Source organism: Panthera leo, chromosome B3 (genome assembly GCF_018350215.1).
Source record: "Panthera leo isolate Ple1 chromosome B3, P.leo_Ple1_pat1.1, whole genome shotgun sequence".
NCBI classification, from domain to species: Eukaryota; Metazoa; Chordata; class Mammalia; order Carnivora; family Felidae; genus Panthera; species Panthera leo.
Window position 1 is genome coordinate 60,306,624 of NC_056684.1, and position 17,677 is coordinate 60,324,300.

The following is a 17,677-nucleotide window of genomic DNA, read 5'->3' on the forward strand; positions in this document are numbered from 1 at the left end:
GTTAGGGCTGGGGGTGTTGCATTTGGCTCAGAACAAAAGCGTTCTGTGTGTCTCTAAGTTTGGACTAAAAAGCGCTACCTTGATAACGTGCATGAAGTTCACTCCTATAAAATTCATTGCTTTTCTACATTGGCAGTGCACACAGATTTGGGCTGTGTTGGAGGAAGGAGAGGGTACTCAGGGAACCCTCCTGAAGTGTCGCAAAATTCTGTGCGTCCGTGTGTAGTTCCTGGGGGAAAAGCACATAGCTGTCAAAGAGGCCGACCCAAGGCCGAAGGGGCCTGCTGTGTCTGTCACCTGAGGAAAGCTGGTGGGAAGTCCTGACAGCCCTCAGCACAGAAAGGTCCCTCAGCACCTAAAAAGCCACTTCCATCCCTCAGCTCCTCCCAGCTGCTCCTTTTACAAGTTTCTGCAGCTGAACCTTTTGTTCCATAATCTTTTTATCTTCAAAGGCCTTTATTTTGTCCTTTAAATCCATTTCACACTAATCTATAGGATTTGTCCTATAAATCCATTTATACTAAATTCAGGAAGTTCTGAATGCCTGGGAGCCAAGAAATGTTTTATCTTTCTGCACCCATGTGGCTTAACGAGAGCACTGCTCTCTGAAGGTGAGCCCTGAGGTAAGAAGCTGCCACTTCAGAGGACCCAGCTCTCTGTAGGTGGGACAGGTAGGCGGAGCTGGGAGGCAAGCCTGAAGCCCCAGGGATGCTGGGCTAATGCCCACTCAATTCAATATAGCGTGGGCCCAGCTCAGGAAACTTCACAGTGGCCTGTGTGAACCTTAAAGGCCCATTCTCTAGGCAGTAAGATAGAATTACAGTGAAACAGTGAACTCATTAGGTTCCTTTCTACATACCTGCTCTCTACTAATTGTCTCAAACATTGGTTTTCAAAGGGTGGCTGGTCCCTAGACCAGCAGCCTCAGGACTTCCCAGACATAGAACAAATACGTTGGCCCCACTCCAGGACTACTGCATCTCAAACTCTGGGATGCAACAAGTTCTTCAGGGGATTCTGATGAAGTCAGAAAGCCACCTATCCAAGCCAAAATTTGACTTCCTCATGATCATTTGGAGCTGGGTCCCTGGATTATCTTTAGTACAGAATCAGCCTCAGTTAATATTCCTTAGCTTGCTGACTCAGGCCTGGTGTGTGGCTATTGTAGGAAGGGGATTGGGATTGCCTCTGGGGACGCGTATGTTCAGCTTCCCATTGCCAGCTCTGCTTCAGAAGCCCAGAAGTACTCACCTGTTGTTAAAGAGCTTCCTTCCAGGGGATCATGGTCACTGGTGTGTGGCAGTAACTGATCTGGAATCCGCTCATGTTCATATCTGGCTACAGCTGGCTGTAGTTAGGTAACTGACAGGGCTGTTCACACACAAAGTCGTGCTGAGCTCATGGAAAGAAGTCAGTACATGTGTGTGAACTGTATAGCTTGAAACTGGGCCGTGAGCTGTTGCTGCCATCGTAATCCCCAGACTAAATTCTGAGCTCAAGGGACACCACAGTCTTCACTAAATGAAAGGACACCATGGACCTTTAATTTGCAAGTGTTCTTTTTCAGTCAATGGACTTAAAAGATTTATATGAAAAGAGATGGGAGTACATAAATAGGGTGTTAAATATACCAAAAATTTAGCCAGAAAAATACATTTAAAAGCAATTTAAAAAGTCTTCAACCAATCATATATGAGTAACAATCTGAGGTAAAAGAAAAACAATCCTGCAAACACTTTGAGAAACAATAAATCTCTGTGCTATACTGTACAGAAACTGACCTTTTCAATCCCCCATATGGTCATCCTCTTCCGCCAAAGATTGTGGGCACCAGAATGGAAGCTGGGAATCTCTCCCACCCTACCACTTCCACGTAATCGTACTGAATACTCGAAGCTCAAGTTTAGGCAGGCTAAGGTACAAGAAAACCGAGCCCATTCCCCGTCCCCTCCTAGAATAGCACGTCTGACCACAGCAGCACGGACGCTCAGGGGACCACTGAAGGCTGGCAGCAAGGCTCTGAGTGAGGGAAGGAACAGAACTGAATTTCCTCCTAATGAATCACTTACCTCCTCTAAGAGTTCTCATATCTTCTCTCCAGTCTTCAATAAACAACTTTTCAGCTCTTTGAAATTCCTCTTGCCCTGTCAGCAGCCAACATTGGGCTGCCCACCCCCCTCCCTCCTCAAAGGGCTAGGTTCCCCTCCTTGGCCTCAAATCTGTCCAACCTGCTTCTACAGTGGTCTTTCCCATTCTCCTGAGCTCTGGAGTGACTGCTCCAAGACTGAGCATTGCTCAATACTCCTGACTGAGGCAAAGACCCAAATGTCCTCTCCTGTGAAGGAAACGAAGAGGAAAAAGTAAAAATTAATAATAAAGCATTTTGTAAAAATGCAAGGAGAAACGATTCCGAATGGTTTGTGCAGTTGTTTTTTTAAACCGTTTTTCTGGTTTGGCACTTTCCGATACTGCAGTCCGCAGTGGAGCTGAATGCTGGAGACGGATTCTGAACAGTCCCGGTCAATGGCTGCTTGCTTCCCTCCCTGGCTGAGGGCTGGGCCAGAGTACTGCCCTCTCCTGGCTCTGCTGGCTACTCCCAGTCCTGGTCTTCAAGCGGCCTATCTGCCACGATGTCCCGGAGAGGAAAGAGAGGTTGAGGAATCCAAAAAGGTGAGTTCACTGATGCTGGCCACCTGGGGCCAGGAACTCAGGTCCCCTGGCTCTGCAGAGGCACCAGCTGTGACCCAAGTACTGACGGGACTTTGCTGGCAACTCAGGTCTGAGTGCTGGTCAGCCTGGTCAGCCACAACCAGGAGCCTCGCCTGTCCTTGCATCCTGTACAGAGAATGACAAGAGCCACCTGGCATCACTGGCACATCCTGCACCCGCGTCTCTGCAGGACCATCTTGACAGTAAGATGCTAACTCCCAAGGAAGGAAGCCAGTCTGGCTATAACCAGTGGCTGCTGTTTGATGAAGGAGCTTAGGAGCTGAGGGGGGAAGCCCGGCGCACCAAGTTCTACCTGAAATAAAGCAGAGAGGGAAGGGTTAAAGGTGTGTACAGACGGGGAGAACACGCCAGGCCACACGTCAGCCCCAGGTAGTCACCCAGGCTGTTGCGATGCAAAAAGCTCCTCTGCGGTCCCGGAGTTTACAGGCCCCTGGGCTCTGCTGTTCAGATCTAGGCATGGGCTTCACCTCCCGGTGACAAAGGTCACGTTGGGGAACTGGGAGTGGAGAATGAACAGAATGGGTCCTGCTCATTCTGCTCTGCTGAGGCTGCTGCTCCTCCCTCACCGTAACTATCTCCCAAGGACTCAGCAACAGAGGGTCTAAAGGCCACCGAACTCTTTGGTAACAGCAACTTCAGTCAGAGGAAACTGACCTACTCTGTCCCCCTCCTCCGTCCTCGATTCCCCACTGACTCCCCGCACTGTGGCCCAGGAAGCCTGAGTCTCCAGCTCTGGGGACACAGGGCCTGGGCACTGAAGGGTGTTGAGCAGCTGAAGAGAAAACTCCCGCGGGGTGGTGGGGTCACACCGAGGCGTTCTGTGCAGCCAGCCACACAGGAAGGATCACCTGGGCCAAGTAGATGACTCTAGTGATGTCCCTTCCTTCCACGGTGAGAGGCTGTAGGATCCAGGCACTGGGCAGGATCTCCCCTCGGACCATGTCTCTGCTGGGTCTCGGCATGGATGTATCATAAACAGACTGAGCCGCCATGACAGACAGGTGCCCCTGGGGACAGGGAGTGAAGTGGATCAAACCAGGACAGGCTCCAGTGCGGCCAGACAGGCTTCATGTCATCCTCATCCCTGCCCACCGCACCCTCCTTTCCCTGCAGGACCTGAGGCCCACAGTGACTGCCTCTCAACAGCACTCCAGCCCAACTTCCTCCCACATCTTTACCACCAGCGAGGCAGGCACCTCTTTAGCTTCCACGCAGACACAACAGAAATCCCGCGGCTGCTTCAGGGCACACAGGGCAGTACTGCACACCAAGTACACTGGGGGGTCAGGAATGGGGAGAGTCAGGAGGTGCATGGACAGACCTAGTCCTAAATCCTTCCCAGCTCAAGAGCGCCCACCAATATCCTGTCGTTCTGCAACCTGACAGGCAGACCTAGCCTGAGCCACCCGGTGGAGGTCGTGTGAGCACCTGGCCTCCCGAGAGGACCACCTCCAACCCTTGCTGCCCCTGGCCCCTGGCCCGGACCCATGGGAAGCCCTCCCTGGGCTCACCAAGGTTGATGCTGTTGGTCACCCGCTGATGCAGCCTCGCTGTCTGGATGGGCTTGTGGTAGAGCGGCCACAGGGTGGGGTCACTCACAGCTGCCCACACATGAGACAGTGGCTGGGAAACCACGCCTGCCCCCAGGAAGCCATGCCGAGTAGAAGAAAACATCTTGTAGTAAAGATGCACCTCCTGCTCCTCACCCTGATGGCTGGGGACACGAGGGTGGGGAAGAGGAAGAAGAGGTGAGAACTGGGCTCCTGGGTCACAGAGGGGCAGCTCAGGGGAGGGACTCAAGGGAGCCAGGACAGAGAAGGTAAAGGAGGAAAGAGGACAAGCAGGACAACAGGTTAGGACAAGACACTAGAAGGAACTTACTTCCAGCCAGCTGCTGGCTGGCAGCTGAAGAGGTTGTGCAGGTTACCTGAGCAAGCAGCCATTACCTGCAGACACAGGGATCACACCCAAGTGAGCAGGCACGGTACAAAGCAGACCCCTGGGTTAGTCAGTCACGAGGGCCAGTGTTTGCTGAATTCCCTTTCTGTCGAGATGGAGAGCCACCAAAGAAGCCCTACCCTCATCTAAAAGAAGTTGGCCCTCATCTGCCCTGCTCTTTCCCTCCTTTCCCTCCCTCCCTCTCCCCACCCGGCGGAGGGCTGGTAAAGGAACCACGGGGCCAAGCAGAATCGCTCCTCACGTCAGCAATAGAGATGTCCACGATGTGCTTGGCCAAATCCTGATAGGAGGAGGACAGGTAGGCCCCCAGGCTGGACAGGCTGGACAGACAGCAGCAGCAGCTGCCCAGGGAGGTTTTGCGGCCTGCAGTGAACAGGCAGAGGTCGTGAGACAGCATGAGCATCGAGGCCTCAGAGCAGCAACAGCCTCCTGAGGGACAGTGACTCGGGGCTGATAACCTCGGGCTAATGACTCCCTAAGGATCTAGAGGACCTCCGCCCCCAAAGTCCCCAAATCGGGCAGATAGCTGCATGCCCTCACCCCCACCACTCACTGTAAGCTAAGCTCTTCCAGGTGGATCCAGCCAGACTCAGTTGACTGTTCCTCACTGCAGAATGTCCCCGAACATCCCCTATCCAGGAGTCACTGGAATCAGGCAAGTGTGCGTCCCCCTGCAGAAAAGATGTTTAGGACCAGAGCAAAGAAAGATAAAGCAGAGCACCAGAAAGCCTGTGTAGAATTATCTCCTCTGCCTCTGAACTATCCCAAGTTTCCAATATAGAGGCTCTATCAAAAAAATCTTCCCCATGGAGCCTGGGTGGCTCAGACAGCTAGGTGTCCAACTCAATCTCAGCTCAGGTCTTGAGCTCACAGTTTTAAATTCAAGCCCCGTGCTGGGTGCTGTACTGTGCATGAAGCCTGCTTTAAAAAAAAAAAAAAAAAAATCTTCCCCATTGGGATTACAGGAGGTTGGATGTCCCCAAGAAGCCAAGAGCAATAGAAACCAGTCCCTGGACAATCTCTCCTTATGGTTCAAGCCACAGGATCAAAGACTGCTTGTAGGAGAGCTCCAAAAGGGATCAAAATGAACAGAGCCTCAGAGGACCTGGTATGGAGCCTCAGTGGGTTTGGGGGCTCTACCATGTGGCAACACGAATGAGGCCATGGCTGGAGCCCAAGTGGAAGGAGGGAGGGGGAGGAAAAGCAACGGACTGTGAAAAGCTTGACCCTAGGCCCCAACTTCCCCGAGCCTCACCTCCCCAACCCCATACAGCAAGTAAGCCAAAGGTCCTAATTTGGAACCAGAAGGGATGATCTCTGGATCTGCAATACGGTCCTCCCACCTTTACTTCAGCCGGCAACTCAGTGACATGACCTTGATCTCTACCAGACCTGACAGGCACTGTCCATCCCACCTCTATCATCAGTTTTTAACCTATGGCTAAAAACAAGAAGAGGTGAACACAGACAGTTCTATCTCCATCCTTGTCTCCATTCCTCTGCTGCAACATATAGTCTCTTGTACTTTAAGCAGGTGTCTCTGTCTCAGATTGAAGTCTTGTGCCATCTTCTTGGGAACTTTCCACTACTGATCATCTCCTCCTTCACTGTTGCCTCTGCCTCACCCTCTTCGTTGGATCCTTCCTACAAGCACTCAAGCATGTAAATATTTCTCCCACCTTTAAAAAATTTCCTCAGAGGGGTCCTTGCTCTCCCACCCTTCACACACGTGCTTCTTGAAACAACGGTCACCATTCGCCATCTCCCACCTCTCACTCCCTTCTGAACCTGCTTGAACTAACATTTGCCTCACTACTCCACCCAACAGCAGTCACCAGGTCCCTGTGACATCCATGTGCTTGGAGCTGATCACCAACTCCAGTCCCCACCTTATTGAACCTTTCCGTGAGCTTCCACTCAGCCAGCCTCTCCCTTCCTAATCACTTCCTGACTCCCCAGGCTCTTGGCACCTCTCCCTGCAGTGCTCCTTCTCCTGTGTTGGCTCAGACTCCTCAAACAAAAATCGATATTCTGGGATTCTTTCAGGACTTAGGCCCAGGCCCTCTTTTCTCACTCATTATATACTCCTAAGTGATTCCATCTGCTCCCCCTGCTACACTGATGACTCCTAAAAGTAAATATCCATGGTTTAATCAATAAATACTGATGACACAACTAGCTACCATGTGAAAAAAATGGATCAGAGACCCATTTCATACATCATGCCAATATAAACTCTTCATGCTTTGTGGCTCAAAAATACATGGAATAAAGAATTTATTATTACTATAAGAAAAAAATAAGTTAAAAAAATTATAGTGGGGATATGACTTCCTAAACAGGGCATAAAATTCAGAAGCCATGAAGAAAACATTGGTAAACACCAGGCAACACAAAATTAACATTTTCCAGGAGCGCCTGGGTGGCTCAGTCAGTTGAGCATCCAACTCCTGATTTCAGCTCAGGTCGTGGTCTTGCAGTTGGTGAGTTTGAGCCCCACATCAGGCTCTGCTCTGACAGTACAAAGCCTGCTTGGGATTCTCTCTCCCCTCTCTATCCCCTTCCCTTGCTCATGCTCGCTCTCTCTCTCTCTCTCTCTCTCTCTCAAAATAAATTTTAAAAACTTTAAAAAGTAACATTTCCAGGTAGTAATAAAAAAAAAACAAACAAAATAAAAACACACAACTAGGAAAAAACACTGGTATCTCAAATGAAACAGAAGGATAATTTTCTTAATATAAAAGGGCCTCTAAAACCAAAAAGACTAACAACCCACTCGAGAAGTGGATACAGTACACTGTCATGGAGCAAAAGGACACAGAACTTTTAAGAATCTGAAAACACGCTCGATCTTAGACACATGAGGAGAACTGCAAATGCGTATTTTATGCCCACCACACTGCCAAAGACTGAAGGAAAAACCCTTGGCAACGCTCTGTTAAGCAGAGTGGTCAAGTATTATTTAAGAGTGTAAACTGGTATACTTTGGAAACATCTACCACATATTTTAAATTTAAAAATGTACATATCCTTTGACCTACCAATCTCATTCGTAGGAATGCAACCAAGAGATGTTCTGTCATTTAAGTATAAAAGCGATAAACAATTTCAAATACAAACTCAGGGACCAAAGAGAAAGGGCCCGTGAGTCTTTCTGGAAGAAATTATGAGGGGACGAATCACTAGGGAGGAATAAAAATGCCTGGAAAATTACTAGAAGTGAGAAGAGTCCATTTAATCTAGCCTAAGAACAACTCTATGAATGCAAACATTATACACAATGTAGAAATACTCTGACAAAAAGTAAAGGGAAAAAAAAGGGTAGAATACATTGATTTCCTAATGTTTTATAAAGGTAACAACACTGCTAAATCAAGTAATAAAGACTATTTGAAGATATAAAAATGATCATGGAAAGAATTTTTTAAAGGCTTCCAGATTATCAGACAAAAAAGACACATATTTACCCTCACAGCAGAGAACAAACAGACCACATAATGATAAAACAACAAAAAATTTTTAGATGTCCATGGGAAGGTATGCCTAGGTGGCTCAGTCAGTTGAGCATCTGACTCCTTGATTTCAAATCAGGTCACGATCTCATGGTTATGAGATTGAGCCCCATGTCAGGCTCTAAGTGTGGGGCCTGTTTGGGATTCTCTCTCTCCCTCTTGCTCTGCCCTTCCCCTGCTTACTCATGTGTGTTCTCTCTCTCTCTCTCTCTCTCAAAAGAATAAATTAAATAAATTAAATAAATAAGTTGACGTCCATGGGAATACTGATAACGAAAAAACCTTAATAAACTTAAAAAAGTAGAAATCATTTTTCTCTGGAATCTTTCATAATCAACACGTAGCAAACTAAAAATTAATAATAAAATCAGGAAACACAGGAGGCTTTCTACCAAAAAGTCCTTAAGAACTCATAAGAACTGGATTAAGAAAGAAATACAAACTGAAAATGCAAAATTACTATAAAAAATAGATAAAATATGTAAGTTATGGGATATAACTAAAGTACCATTCAGGTGGAAAATTTTAACTTTAAATATTTACATCAGTGAAAAAACAAAAAATAAATGAGTTGGTGTAATACCTATACACCAACAAATTAGATAGATGAACAAATTCCTAGAAAGACAAAAACTACCAAAACTGACTCAAGAAGAAATAGATTCTGAAAACAATATGACACTATATGTTAGCTAACTGGAGTTTAAATAAAAATTTGAGGGGCACCTGTGTGGCTCAGTCGGTTGAGTGTCCGACTTCGGCTCAGGTCATGATCTCATGGCTCATGAGTTCGAACCCCACGTTGGGCTTTGTGCTGGCAGCTCAGAGCCTGGAGCCTGCTTCAGATTCTGTGTCTCCATCTCTCTATGCCCCTTCCCCGCTCGTTCTCTCTCTCTCAAAAATAAACACTAGAAAAAAAATTTTAATAAAAAATTTGAAAAAAGGAAAAAAAAGAATAGAATATCTGAACAGACATTTAACAAGATATTGAATTAGTAATCAAAACAATTCCCACAAAGAAAATTTCAAGACCAGATAGTTTCATTAGCTTCAAATCTACCAAACATTTAAAGAATTGACACCCAATACTTCACAAATTCTTTCCAAAAACAGAAGAGGAGAGAATAGTTCATAAATCATTCTATAAGTCCCTGAAAACCAAAGAAACCACACGTAAACTACAGATCAATTTCCCTTATGCATATCAACACACAAACCCCCAACAAAATATTAGGAAGGTGAATCTAGCAACACAGAAAGAGTTATATACATCATGACCAAGTATACACCATTCCTGGGATTTATCCTAGGAACACAAGATTAGTTCAATATACAAAAATCAATCATGTAATACACCATATTAATAAAAGAAAAAATCCACACAATCATCTCAATAGTTACAAAAAAAATATTTGACTAAATTTAATACCCTTTTATGATAAAAACTCACTCAACAAACTAAGACTGGAAAGAAATTTCCTCAACTTGATAACAATTGTCCACAAGTCAACATCATCCTTAATGGTAAAAGGCTGAGTGGTTTAGTACTAAGATCAGTAACAAGAATGTGTGCTTTCATAGCACTTCTATTAACATTGAACTGGAGATTTTACCCAGGGCAATTAAACAAGAAAACAACAGGGGCGCCTGGGTGGCTCAGTCGGTTGAGTGGCCGACTTCAGCTCAGGTCATGATCTCGCAGTCCGTGAGTTTGAGCCCCGCGTCGGGCTGTGTGCTGACAGCTCAGAGCCTGGAGCCTGTTTCTGATTCTGTGTCTCCCTCTTTCTCACCCTCCCCCGTTCATGCTCTGTCTCTCTCTGTCTCAAAAATAAATAAACGTTAAAAAAAATTAAAAAAAAAAATATATATATATATAAAAAAAACAAAATAAAATAAACAAGAAAACAACAACAGGGGCAGATGATATGATCTTGTATACAGAATGTCCTAAGGAAGCTACTAAAAAACTATTAGAGCTAATAAAAAAATCAACTCAGCAAGGGTACAAGAAACAAGATCAGTACACAAAAATAAACAGAGTAGCAATTAACAAACTGAAAATGAAATTAACAATTCCATTTATAATAGCATCAGAGGAATGAAATATTTAATAAATTGAATAAAACAAATTCAAAATTTGTACTCTGAAAACTACAAAACAGTGTTGAAAACAAAGAAGACCTGAATAAATGGAAAGATACTTCATATTCATGGATCAAAAGACATTACTATTAAGATGTTTAATACACCCCAAAATGACACAAACATTCAATGAAATCAAAATCCAAATCCCACCTGACTTCTTTGCAGAAATTGATAAGCTCATCCCTAAATTCACATGGAAATTCAAGGGACTCAGAATAGCCAAAACAATCTTGCAAAAGAATAAAGTTGGACACCTCCTGATTTCAAAACTTACTACAAAGCTACAGTAATCAAAATAGTGGTACTGACATAAGGACGGACATATAATTCAATGGCATAAATTCAGAGTCCAGAAATAAATCCATACATCTATGGTCAATTCATCTTTGACAAGGGCACCAAGACAATTCAATGGGGGGGAAATAATAGTTACTAACAAATGGTGGTGGGACAAGTGGATATTCACATGCCAAAGAACAAAATTCAACTCCTAATTTTGTCTCACTAAATACAAACATTAACTCAAAATGGATCAAAGACCTACACCTAGGAACTAAAAGCATACAACTATTTTATTTTTTTATTAAAAAAAATTTTTTTTAACGTTTATTTTTGAGACAGAGCATGAATGGGGGAGGGTCAGAGAGAGGGAGACACAGAATCTGAAACAGGCTCCAGGCTCTGAGCTGTCAGCACAGAGTCTGACACGGGGCTCGAACCCACGGACCGCGAAACCATGACCTGAGCCAAAGTCGGCCACTTAACCGACTGAGCCACCCAGGCGCCCCAGCATACAACTATTAAAAGAAAATACAGACACACCTTGGAGATACTGTGGGTTTGGTTCCAGATCACTGGAATAAATTGAGTCAGATTATTGTTTTGTTTCCCAGTGCATATAAAAATTATGTTTACACTATATTATAATCTACTGAGTGTGCTATCATTACATCTAAAAAAACCCCCAATACATAGGGCACCTGGGTGGCTCAGTCAGTTGAGCCTCTGACTCTTGATTTTGGCTTGGGTACACAATCCCAGAATTGTGGGATGGATCAGGCTCCATGCTGACAGTGGAGCCTGCCTAAGATTCTCCCTTTCTCGGGGTGCCTGGGTGGCTCAGTCAGTTAAGCATCCAACTTGAGCTCAGGTCATAATCTCACAGTCTGTGAGTTCAAGCCCTATATCGGGCTTTGTGCTGACAGTGCACTGCCTGGAGCCTGCTTAAGATTCTGTCTCCCTCTCTCTCTGCCCCTCCCCTGCTCACACTCTGTCTCTTTCTCTCTCAAAAATAAACATTTTTTAAAAATGTTTAAAAAAAAGATTCTTTCTCTCCGTCTGCCCCTCTCCCCTGCCTGTGCTCTCTAAAATTAATAATAATAATAATAAACAATGCATATAACTTAATTAAAAGTACTTTATTGCTGGAGTGCCTGAGTGGCTCACTTAAGCATCCAACTCTTGATATCGGCTCAGGTCATGATCTCATGATCGTGAGATCGAGCCCCTTGTTGGGCTCTGCACTGACAGCACAGACCTGGTTGGGATTCTCTCTCTCCCCCTCTCTCTCTGCTCCGCCCCTGCTCATGGTCTCTCAAAATAAATAAACTTTAAAAAAATACTTTATTGATAAAAAATGCTAACCATTATTTGAGAGTTATATTGTAACCATTATTTGAGTCATAATCATTGATCACCGGTCATAACAAATATATTAATTAAAAAGTTGGAAATATTTCAAGAATTACCAAAATGGGACACAGAGACATAAAGTGAGCAAATGCTGTTGGAAACATGGCGGACAGACTTGCCTTACACAGCCCAAACCTTCAATTTGTAAAAAAATGCATTACCTGCAAAGCATAATAAAGCAAAGCACAATAATAGGAGGTATGTTTGCCTATATAGGCATAATCTTTGTGACCGGGGATTAGGCAAAAATTTCTTAGATATGAAACCAAGAGTGTAAGCAATAAAAGGAAAAAATAGATAAAACAAACAGCATCAAAACATTTGTGCTTCAAAGGACATCACCAAAAAAGTATAAAGACAATACAAAGAATGGGACACAATTGTTACAAACCAGATATATAACTGATAAAGAACTTGTACAATATATAAAAAAATTATTAAACTTAATAAAAAGATAATCCAATTATAAAATGGACAAAAGGTCTGAAAAGACATCTATCTGAAGAAAACACATAAATAGCTAGAGTAAACACATGAAAAGATGCTCAAAACCATTAGGATAATGCAAATCAAAACCACAGTGAGGTACCATGTCACATCCACTAGGACAACTATAATAAAGAAAGATGCTGGTCAACATGGGGGGAAATTCAGTGCTCACACACTGCTGGTGGGGCTTTAGAGTAGTGTAGCCTCTGTGAAAAATAGTTTGCCGATTGTTCAAATGGTCAAACACAGTTTCACCCATCTATGGACCCATCAACCCAACTCCTAGGTATATACTCAAAAGACAGGAAAATGTATGCCCATACAAAAACTTTTTTTCTTAAGTCAATAAATTTTTATGCAAAGAATTTTACATGTGATTCCTTCCACTGCCAATCAGTGTTGTTCTTCCAAAGTCAGAATCATAATCTTCAAAATAGCCCCTTTATAAAGAACTTTTGGGGGCGCATATGTGGCTCAGTCGGTTAAGCATCCAACTCTTGATATCATCTCAGATAATGATCTCATGATAGTGAGATTGAGCCCTGTGTCGGGCTCTGTGCTGACAGCATGGAGCCAGCATGGGATTCTCTCTCCCCTTTTCTCTCTGCCCCTTCCCCTGCTTATGCTCTCTCTCAAAATAAATAAATAAACTTAAAAAAAAAAAGTTGACATCCTAAACTGGTGAAGCACAGGCAAGCTGTCTAGAGGAACAATCAAATGTTAAAGAGACAGCTCAACAGCCATCTGGAAAGAATAAAGTTGGATCCATACCTTATATATTCAAAACGAATCAAAGATTTAAATAGGAGGGGCGGGGAGCCTGGATGCCTCGTCAGTTGAGCGTCTGACTCTCGATTTCGGCTCAGGTCATGATCCCAGGGTCATGGGATCAATTCCCCTCCTCGGGCTCTGTGCTGAGCTGAGCGTGAAGCCTGCTTAAGATTCTCTTGCTCTTCCTCTCTCTCCCCTGCTTGCTCTCTCTAAAATAAAAATTAAATTAAAAGAAGATTTAGGGGCACCTGGGTGGCTCAATCAATGAGTATATGACTTCAGCTCAGGTCATGATCTCATGGTTCATGGGTTCGAGCTTTCCGTTGGACTATGTGCTGACAGCTCAGGGCCTGGAGCCTGCTTCGGATTCTGTGTCTCCCCTCTCTTTGCCCCTCCCCCATTCATACTCTCTCTCAAAAATGAAATTAAAATATTTAAAAATTTACAAAATTTTTAAAAATGAAAAAAGATTTAAATATGAAAAATAAAACTATACAATTTCCAGAAGAAACCACAGAAGTTCTTTATACAACTTTGGAATGAAGAACATGTTTCTAATTATGATCAGAACATAGACACTTAAGAGGAGAACCGATAAATTTTCTGAATAGCCCCAAACACAATAAGCAAAGTCAAAAGAGAACAAAGAACTGGGATAAATATCATTAATTCCTATTAGGCAAAGGGCTAGCTTGCTAAAGAACTCCAGAAACTAGTAACAATAACATAGAGAAATGAGCAAAGGATACGAACAGATGGCCCAGCAAAAATTTAAACATTTGATAACCTGTTGCAGAAACTGTGTATATCTATGAGGTAACATTTGTCAATATTAAGATCTCAAATGCACATACTCTTCTGGGTATTTACCTCATGGATATATTTGTAGGTTTAGGAGATGATGCATACACACAGTTATTTACTGTAGCACTGTTTACAACATCAAAAGACTGAAATCAACCCCAGCTGAAGGACTGGTTACATAAATTACACTGGATCTTTATAATGGAATGCTACGTAGTAGTGAGAAAAAAAAAAGAGACAAAGCAAGTTCTCTATACAGTCATGTAGAAAGAGCTCCAAGATACCCTGAAGTGGCATGATATGCTTTATTCCATGAGCATTAAGATACTCTAGGAGGGCTCCCCCGACACAACAGTGCTATTTCTTTGGGGGCGGCAAGGGAGAAGGACTGGCTTGTCGGCTGCTAGGGGCGGGTACTTCCCTAGTTACCTTTAGAGATAGGTATATATAAGTTTTTGTCTTTTCTACCATAGGAAAAGATTACCTATGCAAAACATCACATTTAAAACCATACAATAAAAGAGAAAAAAGAAACACTAAGTATTCAGCTGTTAAAAAGAATAAGTCAGCCGCAGATTTGGTGGTGCGCAATGGTGTCCAAAAGACATTCTTAAGGAAGAAAAGTGACAAAGCAGGTCACTTTTGCTGCCATTCATGTGCTTTAGAGAGATACACACATTGTAAAAAAAAAAAAAGAGAGAGAGAGAGAGAGAGAGAGGGAGAGATTTAAAAAAAAGAAAAAACATGGGGGCGCCTGGCTGGCTCAGTCAGAAGAGTATGCGACACTTGATCCTGGGGTTGTACAGATTACTTAAAAATAAAATCTAAAAAAAGGGAAAAAGAAAAAAATACGCATATAACAAAATAAATAAAATTTTAAAAATTAAAATACAGAAAAAATACATTAAAAAAGAAAAAAATTTTTTTAATATGCACATTCTTATAGATAGTAAGACATACAACATATTCAGAATACCTCCAGAAATCCACACCGTACTGGGATAGAAGATTGGTTCTGAGCAGGGCAACAGGAGACTGAAAGACGAACTTGGCATCGTATATCCTTTGCTACTGTCTGAATACTAGTGAAGTTTTACTATAAAGCGAATTTCACATTTTATATCCCTGGCCAGATCTTACCTGTGATAAACCTGTGTTTCCAAATGCTCCCTTTGCATTTCTCACAGAGACTTCAAAGCCAGTAAGTCCCATACTACACTCATGATCTTCCCCACAAAACCTGTCCTCCCCCAGTGCCTCACAGTCACCATCACTGCCCCTTCAGCTGCTCTGGCCAAAAAAAAAGTGTGTGTTGTTTCTGACTCCACCCTTGCCCTTCCTCTGCGTCCAGTGAATGTGCTCTGTCCAGGGCACCCCCCTGGGCCCCTGTGCTCGTTGTCACTAGCAGGGCCCCCACCCGGCTATGGGCAGCTCTCACCAGGCTTTGTTGTGGTCATTGCCGGCTCTACCCACAGCTGCCCTGTCCCCTCTCCTATAACCTCATCATCCTGCTCCCCTGGTTTCAAGGCTTTAGAGCAGCTTCTGGGAAGTAACATCAATCCGAAAGGGGCCTGAATTTGCAGCAGAGTCTACGTGATCTGGCCTTTTCTAGTCCTTCCTCAAGTCACTCTCCTTTCTTACCATATTCCAGCCATGCTAGCTTTTAGTTCCTCAAACTCTTGCTCCCTGAGGCCTCACTTACCAAGACCTCTGCCTGGAAGGCTACGTTCCCCATCCAACCCACCATCTCTCCTGACACCTGACATACTACACTAAGCTTCTGCTCTGTTAACTGCCTCTCACACTTCTGGTGTCACTTTAAACACACTCTCTTCAGAGCATCTTTGCTGACCTTCCAGATCAGATCCCATTTTATATTGACTTAGAACCCCTTCTTCATATAACTTACTGCAACAGTGCTTAAATAATCTTACAATAATCTGTGCATATCCCTCTAACGGTTTAAGAAAAACTTTTTTGCTCACTGCTCTAACCCCAGTGCCTAAAATAGTACCTACAAAATAAACACATGTTGAATGAACACACAGGGAGAAGGAGGCAAAACTAAGGGAGAGACAAAGCCTATCTATCATCCACCAGAAGGGTTCAAGTCAGCGACAGCCTCCGGGAGGCAGAACTTCCTGCTCCAACTCCTGTCTCAGTGGCTCTGGCCTGTGGCTCATTGTTAGTATCTGCCCACTCACCACACTGTCTGGGGACTGGAGCTGGTCCGACAATAAGGCGTTGCTGCTGTTGTAGCCAGAGGTAAGACCAGAGGAGAGGCTTCCATTGGAGCTGGTAGACAGGGAGCTGGAGGCAGCCAGCGTGTGCAGCTTTTCTTCTTCCTTACAAGGACGGATGGCTGGAAACCAGCTGCTGGTACACCTTCTCTATCCCCTCCTCCCCTGAAACCACCCCTCCTCACCTCCCCAGTGCCTCCCCACATACCTACCCCAACTCTAAACCAAAGCAGCCTCCTCCCAGATTTTGGCCTGAGGACAGGAGCCAGTCAGAGGAGGGTGACAAGTAAAAAGAGCGAGCACAGCTTTGAGCTGGCACTAGGAGTCCAACACCTTCCTCCAAAGGCTACATCCCAGGACTCCAAGGCAGCCCGGGCGAAGGCTGACCCGGTCTGGCGTCTTTCCCAGGCTCCTGGCCCACCCAGAATCACTAGCTTGCCCCATGCCCCACCCTCAGTAGCTGGGAGATGATCTGCTGGCGGATTCTCAGCTTCTCCTGCTCGGTCCGCTCCTGCAGCCGGGTCCGGGCCCGGGCAATCTCCACCTTGGCCTCCTCGCGGGCGCGCTGGTATTCTTGCAGCATCAGCGCTATGTCTGAGGCAGGGTGAGCAGACCGTGATGCCGACCCTGGGCTCCTAAGGAAAACCACAGGGTGGAGAGATGCCTTCTAACATGGTGGGTGCATGGGTGACGGCCCTGGCCTGCTTACCCCAGACCTATTCAACACCATCCTCTTGAAGGACCCATCCTCTCTTTGCCCAGTTTGGTTTTACCACCCATTTTGAGGTTCAGGCCTGCTGTCTTACACAGAAGGTCACAGCTGCTCTGTCCACCCTCTCCCATGAGCTCTGCCCCCACCCTGTTCCCTCCCACATCCTCCTTTTTCCCTTTGACCCATTCTCCCCGAGCTGCCTCCACCTGCCCACAGGAATGTAGGACCCACTCTTGGAATCACTCCTGTCCAAAGGAAGCTGCAGCCCCCACTTTCCAGGCCCTGCCCCCCACAGCCCTCCCACTCCATACACAATCTGCTCTCTGTAGGGTCCTGGTCCATACCTGGTAGTTTCCACAACATCCTTCCTCAGCTGCTGCAGGTATTCTCGGCGCCTGCTGGGTAGGCCGAGGTCCCAGGTGGGGAGATCCCTGTTGGGCAGGAGGCTCAGTTGTTTCTGGGGGCTGAGGTTCCGTGTCTGGTGTAAGTTCTGAAGTCGTTCAGCTCGCTCTCTCCGGAGGGCCTCAATGGTTTGTTTTTGCCTGAGACAAAATGTGATTGATTCACTGAAGCTGGCCCTGAATGCCCTTCTCCATCTTAAGATCTATCTCTGAGCCCCGGAA

At 45.0% G+C, this 17,677-nt stretch overlaps 1 protein-coding gene across 7 annotated transcripts in view; it reads right to left on the reverse strand.

Annotated features, from left to right (window-relative positions):
* Positions 1-2,414: 2,414 nt before the first annotated feature.
* Positions 2,415-17,677, reverse strand: part of STARD9 (StAR related lipid transfer domain containing 9) — a 135,293-nt gene continuing 120,030 nt past the window's right edge. For all 7 annotated transcript variants that reach the window (XM_042942255.1, XM_042942256.1, XM_042942254.1 and 4 more), the window contains 10 exons: positions 17,399-17,596; positions 16,794-16,977; positions 16,307-16,447; positions 5,243-5,360; positions 4,931-5,052; positions 4,612-4,676; positions 4,242-4,444; positions 3,927-4,006; positions 3,579-3,737; positions 2,415-3,022 (listed from right to left, as the gene is read on the reverse strand). In XM_042942255.1, coding sequence (XP_042798189.1) covers positions 2,921-3,022; positions 3,579-3,737; positions 3,927-4,006; positions 4,242-4,444; positions 4,612-4,676; positions 4,931-5,052; positions 5,243-5,360; positions 16,307-16,447; positions 16,794-16,977; positions 17,399-17,596 — 1,372 coding nt within the window. In that variant the 3' untranslated portion in view covers positions 2,415-2,920. The remainder of the gene's footprint in view (positions 3,023-3,578; positions 3,738-3,926; positions 4,007-4,241; positions 4,445-4,611; positions 4,677-4,930; positions 5,053-5,242; positions 5,361-16,306; positions 16,448-16,793; positions 16,978-17,398; positions 17,597-17,677) is intronic.